We start from the raw sequence: 12,964 nt of genomic DNA on the forward strand, positions 1-12,964 counted from the left end.
CGCAGCAAATGTTTGCATCCATGCTCATCGAGGTCACCTGTGTTTTTTGCTAAATTTCTAGCATGTAAGAGACACCAAAGCTTGGTTGTATTTGTGTATAGAGTGCGCAGTGCAAGCAGCGACGAAAGATCTTTTGATTTCATTTTCTTTGGGGAGCGCTTCGATTTGGCCGACGAGGAGCTTGAAAAAGGACAACGGCGATCCGCATTGGAGCTGCCGCTGCTCTATCTCGCATTACTGGTTCACTGACACGCGGGACCCACGGCAACGGCCCCTTTGTCCCTCTTCAACTGGCTGCCTGGCTCCCTCCTCGGCACACACTCCACGCACCCCCAAACTCCACTCCAGATCCGCGTCCACGAGACCACCCCAATCAGATCGCTGACGCTGAGCAAGAGGGGGAGAAAATCCCATCGCGGCGCGGCGGATGGGGGCGGTGACGGCGGCGGTGATCGCCATAGCGGCGGTGGTGCTCGGCTGGATCACCATCGAGATGGCCTGCAAGCCCTGCCTCGAGACCGGCCGCCGCGCCATGGACCGCGCGCTCGACCCCAACTACGACCCGGACTCCCCCACCAACGCCACCACCACCACCAACGCCGGCGCCTCCGCCACCGAGCCGCTCCTCGGCGACCTCTCCGCCTCCACCGCACCGCCCGCCAAGGCCATCTGATCGCCTCATCCGAAGGGACCAGCCCGGACCGGCAGAACGCAGCAGTAGGCTTTGCTCCGTCCTCGTGATCTTGTTTGTTCCCGTGTATGTGCGTGTGCTTATGAGTTGTTCGTGTGATTTTGTTAAGATATGGTAGCAAACTGCTATCTAGCTGTGTAAGCAGCTGTAGAAAAAAACGACAGAACATGGTTCATCTGAGTGTCTTGACTACTTACATGATCCTGATTACTCTATGCTACAATACAAATGACGTTGCAACCTAGATTCTGAAGGGGACTTCACCTTTCTACACCATATGCACACACGCTCGGTTAATTTGGGGCAGGTTAGGTTAGCGGACAGCAAGAGGTATATGTACAGATTGGTACCTATGCTGCTATTCTTCCTCCATTGGAACATCATTGCTCCCTTCTGCTGCATCCTCATCCATGGTGTTGTCATTCTCGTCTGCCGGAGTGTCCGAGTCGGTCTCCATCTGCTCCTCATCTTCATCATCCACGCTTCCATACACCTGAGAGCTCACCACATGACCGTGCATGTCCTTGTGCTTCAGGTTGCCTGTCACAAAATGGAGGCATCAGAGGTTGGCATAGCTTTGTAGGTTGTAGCATACAAAATCACAGGTCTGGATTGCGACGTTGTTTGTTTCCAGCTTGCATTTTCCTGGATAACTAGGCAAATATTGCGAACGAGGCTGCAAGATTTACCCATCCAGAATTTCTTCTCGGTGGAGCAGTTGTGTAGCAGCGCCTTAACTTGGAACAAGAACTTTTCCATGGATCTCTTTGCAGGAGGTACTTTGCTTGTGATCATCATTCGCTTGTAACCCTATATGCAGGATTGAGGTACTGTTGTAAGCATGGAGCATAAAACTTGTGATAGTGAACATGATGCACAGAATTATGTCAGTTGTACCTTAGCCTCTGAACATATAGTTTGGATTGTTCTTGTCGCTTTCTGAAGTTCTTTTAGCTGTATAAGCATAATTTCATCAGTAACATTAAGCAGTCACTGTAATGCATCAATGATACCAACAAGGACCATAAGTAAAAAGTAAATAACCTCTTACCATTTCAAGTATAATGGCATTATGCTCCTTGAACTGTGTCTCTAGGAAGTTGAAGGCTGCAAACGGAAATGGTAAATCGAATATTTTCTGTTGTTAAACATCATGATGAAGATACACAAAAATTGGTGTTGCCAACACCATGTTTGCAGGTAAAGGCATATATACATAGTGAACTTATCAAGCCACAATTCCTCACCTTTCAGAAATGTGTCGATATACTTTCCCCCATGTTTAACTGCCATTGCATGCATAGAAACCTGTTGTTTTATGAGTTACGACTAGTGTAAGCAGTGTCTCTTTCATCCAGCAGCCCAATACATAAGCATCATTATGGTGCAGCTAACCTTTTCATGGGTCTTGCACATCTGTATTAGATAAACAAACGCCTCAACTGATTTCTGAATTTCTTCCAGAATAGTATGGATTGATCCGCTTTCTGGTAATGCTCTAGTCTTAAGGGCCTGCTTGATCTAGACAATAGAATGGAAATTGCTCCAACATCAGGCAACACAGCAGATTTATATTTATGAACACAAGATAGGGCAAAGAGGAGCCAATCTAGAGCATGTGCTTCTTACTGTCTTGTTTAAAGTCCCAGTATTCTCCTCATGCTGCATTAGTGACCAAAATATTAGAAGAGAGGACGAACATGGGATACTTCATAAAATGCATTAAATACCAGATACTTACTAGGACACGGTACCAAGTGGGGATAGTGGAAGAACACAATGTTGGAAAACCATTTGACGCTTCCTGGGTACCTTTTGTTTTGAGCAAAGGTGCCTTAAAATATGGAATAAGACGCCTATGAGTCTTCTAAGGCAAAAGGCAGTGCTACTATTTAATTCATATGTACATGAATCTTCTAAATGAGATGTCTCTAAGAGCATCATTCAAGAAGCAGAGATGGCCTGCTCACCTGAGTCAATGCTTTGCAAAGCTCACAAAGCAGATCTGAAGTGGATTCACTATTTCTTAAGTATATTTGCAATATCTTCTGTATAAGATCACCCTGACAGACAAAACAGGGAACATATTAGGAGCTACAAACTTGTCAACTCACATACTCCCTTTAATCATAAATACAAGTTGTTTTAGTTTTGTCCTTAATCAAACTTGTTTAGCTTCCTGTTAGACAAATAGATTGTCATGCGTATCCTTGGCCTGGGATGTCTCACGCCCAGGCCCATGGGCGGCTCATCCGAGCCTGCTAGGTGATAGGGTAGGCAATCTCAGGGGATTCTATTTCTATAAACCCTACCTGAGATTGCTCTATATAATGACACCCTTTGTAACCCTAATCATCAATCAATATACGCAATTATCATTGCCTTCACTTCCACCATCAATAGCTAAAGATATAAATAGTTTGGCAACATAAGTTTGATGTCACAAAAGATTCATCATGAAAATCGATTTCAGACTGTATAATTCTCTCTATTTAAGTTAATACATGTTTACAGAAATTGATGGTCAAAGTTGCACCTTCTAGACCGTGTCAATATGCTGAAGTGCTTGTGTTTGTGATAGGAGGGGGTGGCACATTAAAAGCTAGGAAGAAACTTTAGCTTACTTTACTCTGCCATCCATTTTCAGCATGCTCACTAGGTTGATCCGCGGTTAGCAGCTTATGAGCTGACTGGCCAAGACGCTTTCGCAGAAAGGGAATGATCGCCTTGGAGCATCCTATTTGTATCTTCTTCTGATTTGATTCCCCAGATTCGTCCAACAACACGACAACAGAATTTACAATTGATTGCATAGTAATTAACACATCAGAAGACAGAAGATATGAGAACGAGCAAACTGTAGGAAGATTAAAGAACAAAAATTAGGCGAAAAGGTTGCATAATCTCCAAACACTGTGGGCACAAAACTAAATAGCTAATTACCTGGATCCATAATATCCTCAAACATTTTACATGCGCCGCAGTATAGATAATCAACATTGTTAGGAGCAAGAGATGGTTGGAACTTAGAAAGAATACCATCAAAATTTTCTGTTGGCTGCAAAGTCTGTAAAAGTTGCTTCAGAACTGACATGTTTGGTTGATTCAACAGATCAGGAATGGCCACTAACTACAAAAGGCACCAGACATGTTAGCATTAGCAAATTTTTTAGCTCTAGATCTCTTCCCTCCTTGCCATGAAAGAAAAGACATTCAAACAACAACCTTCCTGTAGCAGCCAAGAATCTCCTTACATACTGCAGTTGTGATTGATGATTTGGAGACCACCACATACGGAATGTCTGGGTTGCCAGCTGAAGATGAATGTGAACTCCAATTATCTGTGCAGCTCTCTGATTCTACAGAGTAGTGGTAGCTTATTATGTTATTGATCAAAAGCAAGGAGAGGTAGGATTATAAGTACAAAATTAAACACTACAAAATGAATAAGAGGCAGAAATTAGGAAATAAGGATGTTTACCATCTCTGATCATTGAAACTGCTCCATCTAGATGCTTCCTTAAAACTGAGAATAGTGGCTGAATTTTGTCAAGGAATTCTTGTGTGTTGTCATGGCAATGAACACGTGGACATTTTGCTTGAGAAGTATTAAGAAAAGGCTTGGTTGCAGGATTTAGATTATCTAATTTGTTGTGCAGATCACGGAGAAGATATAGATATATATGTAGCTGCAAAAACAAAAAAAGGGGCACATATTAATAATTTAACCATATTGTAGTAGACATCCGCATCTCTGCTACACTCAGTTGCTGGACATGTCGCCTTTTTGTAGGCCAACATTCAGCACCGTATAACATCGCCGGGCGAATCGCTGTCCTTTTCGCCCGGCGATGTTATACGGTGCTGAATGTTGGCCCACAAAAAGGCGACATGTCCAGCAACTGAGTGTAGCAGAGATGCGGATGTTACGGTGGTTTTGCGGGCACACAAGGAGGGATAGAGTCCGGAACGAAGCTATTCGGGAAAGGGTAGGGGTGGCACCAATTGAGGAGAAGCTTACTCAACATCGGTTGAGATGGTTTGGACATGTCCAACGGAGGCCTCCGGAGGCGCCGGTGCGTAGTGGGGTAGCGTGTTGATAAGGTAAAGAGGGGTAGAGGTAGACCTAAACTGACTTGGGAGGAGTCGGTTAAGAAAGACCTTAAAGATTGGGATATCTCTGAGGAGTTAGCTTTGGATAGGAGCGCTTGGAGACTAGCTATCAACGTGCCTGAACCATGAACTTTGTGTCTTTTGGGTTTCATCTCTAGCCTACCCCAACTCGCTTGGGACAAAAGGCTATGTTGTTGTTGTTGTTGATTGTAGTAGACAAATTATCTAGCAGGAATGAAGTAAGGTACCTCAGTTTCAAGGGAAGAACAAGATGAATCTTGACACTGCAAAAAGTGCATCAACTCTTTTCAGTGAACATAAGATGGTAATGAAGCTAGAAAGAAAGGTTTTCTTTTTCTTGACGGGGAGACGGCCCAGTGCATTTTCTGATCTACCAGTAAATTTGAACTGAAGAAATACATACCTCTGAATAGTTCAACAATGACAAGCATCTTGTATGCAGAGTTCTGAATTTGAATCTTTGCATATCCAGCTGAACTGGTGCCGTCATTAAATCTACAAGCCCAAGCTCACCAGGATCATTAGCCTCTTGTTCAATATCCTTTGACATCATTCCACTTGACGATGGTTGAGAAGAAGCTTTGTTTGTCGTTTGACTGACTGTTACCCCTGCTCTTTTGAAAGCATCCAGTAGTGTAGGTTGCTTGAGTTTATCATCAGGATTCATCTTTTCTGAGGCTGCCTTGTCCTTGCAACCCTTTTGTCTTTTGTTGGAAGATGTGCCATCCATGCTCTCTTCTCCCATTTTCTTTGGAAGGTTGAATTTGCTGGTGCTAGTTGATCCAGAACAATCCCCAAGATATCGCAGCTCAGGAAGAGAGAGAGGATAATTTTTAAGAAATGCATTCAGCAAGCCCTCAAGTAATCTGCATGGAAAATTTTGTCATCACAATTTTATCAACATATCTCATGCCACGAAACCAGAGGGTACATTTTTTACATTTATACATTAAACCCTCTAATATTCTGTTCAAGCAGCCAGCAGCCGCCAGCCAGGTAAAGAAAAACAGTTGATAAAGAACATGTGAAATCTACTAAATTCTCATTTCCTATTTAATATTAAGAAATTGGACAACAAAGATGGAACAGGGCCTATTTTCAGTCAGGGATGGTGATGCCTTAACAGGTAACATCAGTGAACATGGGGCTTCGATGGTTCTATCCCATTTATAGATGTTTTCTGGAATGCGTATAACTATGAATGTGTATTCTTTAAGAGTATTCAAGCACAGTAAACATTGGACAACAAAGATGGAACAGGGCCTATTTTCAGTCAGGGATGGTGATGCCTTAACAGGTAACATCAGTGAACATGGGGCTTCGATGGTTCTATCCCATTTATAGATGTTTTCTGGAATGCGTATAACTATGAATGTGTATTCTTTAAGAGTATTCAAGCACAGTAACTGTGGGCGTACACTCACATCAGATTTCTCAGACGCTTCAGAAGTTTTACTGCTGTCTCATCCCTTGCTTTCTGTGAGAGATTATCAACCCTACTTGCAACCTGTGTGCTGAAAGCATTAAGCTGCATTGATGCCACTAGTATTAGACAATAGGCATAGATATCAATATATCATGCAGTTTGAAAAAAGTAGCACACAAAACCACTCACCAACTCCCTGATCCAGTTAATTGCGTAGTACAGTGAATGGCACACTGCCTTTTTCTGCAATCCTGACAAATTTCCCCATTTAGCTCCATCCAAATGCTGTCGGTTGTATACATTAGAAGTTATTATTTTATTTAATCGTTGAAAAACTCTCAAAATGAATTTAAAAAATTATGTACTGCAAACAATGACACATGTATTGGAAAGCAGTGACCAGTGAAAAAGTTTTATACAAGAGTGAACAGAGATGCAAACAGCCTTTAGGTAAACACCTCGAGACAGTAGCTGCTACTGCCATTCTTAACGCCTGTTTGGGACTGCTCCAACTCCAAACTCCGCCGTGTATTTAGTGGAGCAGTCCCAAACACCCAACTCCAGTTTCTAGAGCAGCGAGACCTCCTAGTGTGAGTTTGGAGAGCAGGCAAAGATGTGCTCTGTGGATTCTTTTTCTTTTTTGGCAGATCTGCTCCACCGTGGATTTTTTTTTTAAGCAGAGTGCAAAACTTGGAGTGGATCAGTCAGCAGTCACAAAAAAGGGCCTTAATTGCTTGGCATTTGACAACAATAGTTACGCGAAGATCTGGCACTTCCAGTCTCTTGGAAAAATTCGCAAACTACCTTTTGATCTAAATCATTTGCGATTTGCCACTAGAAACCATTTAAGTGCAGAGAAAGTGACAGTTGGAAGGATTCTGCACCCTAAGCAGCTTGGAACTACAAAACGAAAGTAGATATGGTTATAATTTAAAAATTGTAAAGAGAAGTTTATTTAACCTTGATTGAGGGAAGGTGCAAAGGACAGCCAAGTAATGCATTTATTCCACCAAGTGAGCCTTCATTTCCTAAACGTTCAATCTTTGGTATAAAGCAAGAAGAATGTAAGGTCACCAGGTCAGCAAATAAGACATGTAACATTACATAATTATTACACTTACCATACTTAAAAGTGAAAATTGGGATGGAAGGATCTGCAAGCAGGGTTGAGATCTGCAATATGCGAAAATAATATCAGTAAATTTAGCTAGTGCAGGTTCTTCGAAACTAATGGGTTACCAAATAATGACCATTAATAACTAAGATCTTTTACTTCTGTGGCAAAGTGGAGGCTAGAGGCATAATATTTACACATATTGGAGAGACATCTCCATCCAAGTTCATCCATAATTCACCTGTAAACAAGGAGTCAACAATTACATTTGCTTTTGCTTATTGTAAGTATTGAAATCTTATGATTAAAGTAAATGTAGGAGTCCTACAAAAAGGACTATAAAAACATTTAACTAACCTTCTATGCCATCATACAAATGTTTCTCTGATAGTTCACCATTGTTTAGATCAGCAAGAAAAGGTGTGTCGAATTCTGCAACATAATTTCCTACCCTGAATGGGCCAGTCGGAAAAAAAAAATGCTATCTTGCATGAGCAAAACAAGCAGAAAATACATAGGAAGAAATACCTAGCATGCACTAGCATTTTATACCTACCAGTCAAGAATTGCAGAGTGAAGAACTTTGCTCTCCAGTAAAGCAGCTAATTCATCATATAGAAAAATTAAGGGCAATGTCACAAATTTGCAGGAGTTAACAGACATCTTCAACAGTTCCAGGGCCTCCTCAGAATTTGGTTGCTACCAAACCAAGCAAATAATACAGCATTAGAATTTCAATTAATGAAAAAAATGAAGGCAGCTATCATGCTGAGAAGTTTTTGATGCAGGAAGTGAGGTTTCTTATCCCAAAAACCAGTTCAGGTGTATAGTCTATGCATGCCTAACATTTCATCCTTCGTTTCAGCATGTGTATGACATATAGGATACTATTTTGTTAGTTATTTTCATGATGCTCTGGACCAACCTAATAACCATCTAATAATGAGTGGTTTAATTATTTCATTTATTTGTACAAAATTGTTATTTTCTAAAAATATTCATCATATTATACTGTTTATCACTTTGATAACTACCAATACAAGGTATTCAGGATGCTTAAATAATTTCAGCAATAAATTTTTTATGGTATTTGTGATCATATGAATGCTGGCATTCACATGCACATTTGAATAATGCCCATAAGCTCAGACAATAAATATGCACTTGGCTTGTAGTTTTGAGTTTTGACACAAAAATTGCCATTTATCCTATAATTGCATCATACTAAAAACAAACCTGAGATGACGAACAGTTCACAGTATCATTGACATCAACATTAGCAATAGTTGAAACTATCCTTAAAGCTCCAATTATTCCCATTCTTCTATACTTCATATCTGGATTGCTAACCTAAAAGGTAAGAGGCAAGTACAGGAAACAATTACACATTGTAATTTTGCAATTGAAAGCCATATTTACTGGAAGAATGTGCCACCTATATAATAAACATGGTCATACCTGCTTTCTCACCACCATTAGAAGTTCATTAGCTACAGAAGAGCCACCTGAACCAGTGTTGAAACCGGCAGCTAGTGCCAGTTGACAGAAGATATCATAAACCTAAATTATGTCATTGATTATTAGTCAGGGATTATATTTGGTAGATTAGGAGAAAGAAATGAACTATATCACAAACCTTCCGAAGATTATCTTCATGAAAACTCTCCAAGTAGTCCAATATTCCTATAGCGTAAAAGTTTATGTGCCTGTTCAGCAAATGAAAAGCACTAAATACAAAGGAAAGTATATTACCAGTTATATGTGAAGATATAGGAATCAACTCCTCGGAGTTGTTGGATGTTAGAGAAATCATGATATCCAGAGAAGAAGAAACTTCGTAGCTGACCCCAGAACCTATATGAGCGACCAATGAGCCAACAAGCTGCAAAAAATGGCATACTCATTAGTAAACGAAGAACAGATAAAATGCACAGAATAGGAGATAATTAGTAATCAAGGATAATCAATTCCGTGTCCAAGAAAGTTGCATGGACTAAATCTCTTCGGCTTAACACGTAAGAAATCACCTCCAAATTCTATGGTTTTTGCCAACCACTTGGAGCAAAGAAAAGGTACAACAAACTGAAAGTAGTACCAGGTTGCAACTAAAGAATCCCTCCCAAGCCTATGCTACCTGGACATAAAACATATCGCACAACTTACTTCTTTGCTTCTATAACACCTGAATATGACCCAAGTCATGAGCACAAATTTTAGATGAAACTAAGTTCCTCAACTGTAAGCAGTTTTCCAAATGACTTCCTCATCATCAACTCTTAACACTCTTCTACCTAAAGTATTGCTAAGTAGTACATTCCATCGAGCACTAAGACACGCCATGTGCTTAGTACCATGTTTTTTAATGTATTTTTCATATGGTGGATCTGAACATAGGCATGTATTATGCATTCGTACTTGCACCACACCTTGTCTGAATTTTCTACAAAATTGAATGTTTCAGAAATCAAAGAGTATATTGTGCCATCATCATATATAAGACATTCTCAATTTTTTAGCCCATGATCATGACAGATAGAGGTATTGGCAGCCAAGGAGTACCTCCTGTCTGGAATACGTATCAGTGAATTCTTCACACAGTGCTGTGAACAAATAGGATGCAAACTCTCTCGCTTTCTGTTCCTTGCAAGCCAACAAGTAATCGCTCACTGAGAGGAACGACATGAAATGTTCCTGGTTCAAGTTAAGCCATGTACCATTCAGACTCTGAACTAGCATGAATAGTCAATCATATGCTGCTATTGTACCATCACTGCAATAAAATGAAGAACTAACCTTGACCAATTCAGTGTTCCCACGAATGCATTGATCAAACAGTGTCTCTCTTATGCATCCCCGCAAAATCTTGGACTTCAATATTTTCTCTGCGCTCTTCTGCAGAGCACCACCATTGGCATAGATGAGCATTATAAGCCAAACATCAATCACTTTGTGATCCTTTGGATGGTCAACTGACTTCAGCTCCTTCAAGAAAGCCTCACAAAGAATCTGCATAATTTATTCACAACAATGCACGGCCAAGATTAAGCTTCAACATACAGTACTGTACTCTGCTGCAAAATAAATAAACTGAAGAATTGAAGATTCAAATAACTTACATTCTTAAACCGTAGGCCAGATCTCAGTGTATCAAGTATTGCCCCATCAGTGCTATTCGCTGATGCCTTCCCTTTCAGCTTCTTGCTTCGAGCAGCCCGTGGATCCACAACACCAATAAACCTCAGCTGCCCGCGGATCTGGAATATTATCCTCCCAGCATTGGCTGGTGTAGCGGACAGCAACAAGAACCTGAGCAAATGTGGCATCTGGTCCGGAGCAATTGTCCGAATGCATGATATTGCAACAGTCACCGCCTACAAAGTGTTCCACAAGAGCATAAGAAAATTGTTCAGCCCACATCACAATATCATATATGCAAAACAAAGTTCCCTGGAAGACATACAACCCAAAACAGGCAGAAGAAAATGTGCCAGCATTACCTGCTCCTGCAACTCCTCGTTGAGGTTAAGATCCGACAGCACGCCGAGCACGGTGACGACGACCTCCGAGTCCTCCTGCAGGAGCTTCTCCAGCGCGGTGACCACGGCAGCATGGCTCTGGTCGCCGACGATCTCCGGGAGCGAGCCGATGATCTCCTTCTTCAGCCTGGGCGGGGCCACGGAGAGCACCTCGACGAGCTTCTCGACGAAGGCGTCGGCGTCGGCGAGGAAGTCCAGCCACCGGAACTGCGAGACGAGGAGCCTCCCCACGTCGTCCTGCAGCGGCAATCCGTCGAGCGCCCCGCCGCCGCCGTCGAAGTGCTCGGGCAGCTTCTCGAGGAGCAGCGCGAGGAGGCCCGGCTGGAGCGCGGGGACGGAGAGGAGCGCGCGCGCGAGGCTCGGCGCGTGCGGGGCCGCCGGGAGGAGCAGCTGGCGGAGCCGCGCGGGGGAGGCGGCCGCGAAGGCGGCGACGCCCGCGAGGAGGCGCGGGGCGGCGGAGGGGTCCGCGGAGAGCGCGCGCCCGAGGCGGGCCGCGAAGGCGTGCGGCGAGGGGAGCGGCGGGGCCTGGTGCGGCGGGACGAGGAGCGTGCAGCCCGCGTCCGCCAGCAGCGCCGCCGCCGCGTCGACGGCAGCGGAGGAGTCGGCGCCGGCGACCCCCGGGGGCTCCGAGTCGGGCGGCGGGGGCGGGCGCTTGCGGAGATTGGCGGGGCGGCTGCGCTGCAGGAACACCATGGCGCCGCCGATCGCCGCCGCGGGCGCGAGGTTGGCTTCCGCGAGAAGGCAGCCGGGGAACGGGGAATTTGGGGAGGGTTTTGGCGGAAATGAAATTTTCGCGCCGCGGGGATGGAGCGTTTCATCATCCGACTGCGCGTGCGGAGGATCACGCACGCTGACACACACACTGGCAACTGGGGTCTAATTACGTGGGCCCATGGTGTCAGTGGGATACGGATACTGGCCAAGCCAATTCCATTGCAACCAAGACGACAACTACGGATGAAAACGAATCGGATACGGACGGATATCACTGATATCGTATTTGTTTTCACATTTGTGTTCGAATACGGAGTCGGATACGAATAGTATTAGTTTTTATCGGATAAGATTGTAATGGATATCGACATCATAAAAATGTAATTTTTGAGTATTCGGATACGAATCGGTTACGGATATTGGATACTCGGAATTGGATACGGACGGATAAAAACCCTTCCAGACCGGATCGAATTCGAATACGGTCAGAAAATATTCATACCATTTACATCGTCGACAACGATGATCCACAATTCCACATTCATTCCCAGATTCAGATGATCCTTTCAAAGGTTTGATCCTTGAAATATATACAGGAGACGGATGCATCAGCAACATTTGGCGAAATGCTCTGCTTCTACAAAACGGCGACCATGCCTAATCCCTCTTCGTACATGCAACCGCAGCTCAACTAGGAAGCAGAGCAACAAGGCGAGAAAGCGTCAGATGAGATCAAGCCTCTTGCCATGGTCGTGGCCCCCCTTTTTCTTCTTCTTTTTTCCCTTCTCCAGTTCGACGTGCAGCCTCTCAACAACAAGCTTCGCCTTGCGCGTCAGGAAATTGCTCGGGTCGAAATAGCGTGGGGCTACATCAATCAGCCTGCAAATATGGCACGATCGTCAACTTCTCCATCAGATGGAATTCAATCTTCAATGGTTGACCCGCTCTGTTCTGTTCGCAGCAACCTACCATTTGCCAGGGATATCAGTGACCGTGCGGATGAAAGTCCTGGAGGTCAAGATGCATTCGCTGTAGATGATCCACTCCGGCTTACGGTACAGGCATACAGCTCGAGGGGTGAAGATGGACAGTCTGGTGAAGAACAAAGGGTTACAACAATAGAGCAGACAAACACTCTGCACCCCAAAAAAAAAACAACACTAGAAACAACAGCAACAAAAACAACAAACCTGGTTGACTTGGGTGAAGTACCCTGCAACCAGTGCTTTCTTGATACTAGCATAATACGCAGGGCTGTTAAAGTCCGGGCTGCACATCTTGGAGCCCAATCTACTCATGATGCCGACAAGCTGCCATCTAATGTTGTCAGCATACTTCAGTGATCTGGC

General features: G+C 43.6%; 2 protein-coding genes and 1 long non-coding RNA gene across 5 annotated transcripts; 1 reads left to right on the top strand and 2 right to left on the bottom strand.

Annotated features, from left to right (window-relative positions):
* Window positions 1-233: 233 nt before the first annotated feature.
* Window positions 234-901, top strand: LOC120662083. Its single transcript, XM_039941177.1, has one exon. The coding sequence runs from the start codon at window positions 428-430 to the stop codon at window positions 671-673; it is 246 nt and encodes an 81-aa protein (XP_039797111.1). The 5' UTR covers window positions 234-427; the 3' UTR covers window positions 674-901.
* Window positions 822-11,678, bottom strand: LOC120662066 (Fanconi anemia group D2 protein homolog). Of its 3 annotated transcripts, XM_039941165.1 has the most exons (30): window positions 10,863-11,678; window positions 10,482-10,736; window positions 10,159-10,371; window positions 9,925-10,056; window positions 9,118-9,247; window positions 9,002-9,048; window positions 8,824-8,925; window positions 8,602-8,715; window positions 7,922-8,064; window positions 7,723-7,817; window positions 7,525-7,606; window positions 7,373-7,424; window positions 7,212-7,292; window positions 6,441-6,536; window positions 6,250-6,353; window positions 5,229-5,691; window positions 5,053-5,088; window positions 4,173-4,380; window positions 3,917-4,050; window positions 3,635-3,821; window positions 3,316-3,548; window positions 2,662-2,754; window positions 2,433-2,525; window positions 2,321-2,353; window positions 2,087-2,212; window positions 1,939-1,999; window positions 1,743-1,798; window positions 1,589-1,645; window positions 1,381-1,501; window positions 840-1,231 (listed from the first exon to the last, which is right to left on the bottom strand). In XM_039941165.1, exons 1-30 carry the CDS (start codon window positions 11,592-11,594, stop codon window positions 1,050-1,052), a joined length of 4,461 nt encoding a protein of 1,486 aa, XP_039797099.1. In that variant the 5' UTR covers window positions 11,595-11,678; the 3' UTR covers window positions 840-1,049. The 3 variants fall into 3 exon arrangements, with proteins under 3 accessions (XP_039797091.1, XP_039797099.1, XP_039797083.1); XM_039941149.1 differs by having other exon boundaries at window positions 9,002-9,247; XM_039941157.1 differs by lacking the exon at window positions 5,053-5,088 and having other exon boundaries at window positions 822-1,231; window positions 9,002-9,247.
* Window positions 11,679-12,138: 460 nt separating this feature from the next.
* Window positions 12,139-12,810, bottom strand: LOC120695860. The gene is made up of 2 exons (XR_005683928.1): window positions 12,585-12,810; window positions 12,139-12,494 (listed from the first exon to the last, which is right to left on the bottom strand). It is a non-coding gene; the product is annotated as an uncharacterized LOC120695860 (long non-coding RNA).
* Between the last annotated feature and the right edge of the window lie 154 nt (window positions 12,811-12,964).

The sequence above is a fragment of the Panicum virgatum genome, chromosome 2K (genome assembly GCF_016808335.1).
Source record: "Panicum virgatum strain AP13 chromosome 2K, P.virgatum_v5, whole genome shotgun sequence".
NCBI lineage: Eukaryota > Viridiplantae > Streptophyta > Magnoliopsida > Poales > Poaceae > Panicum > Panicum virgatum.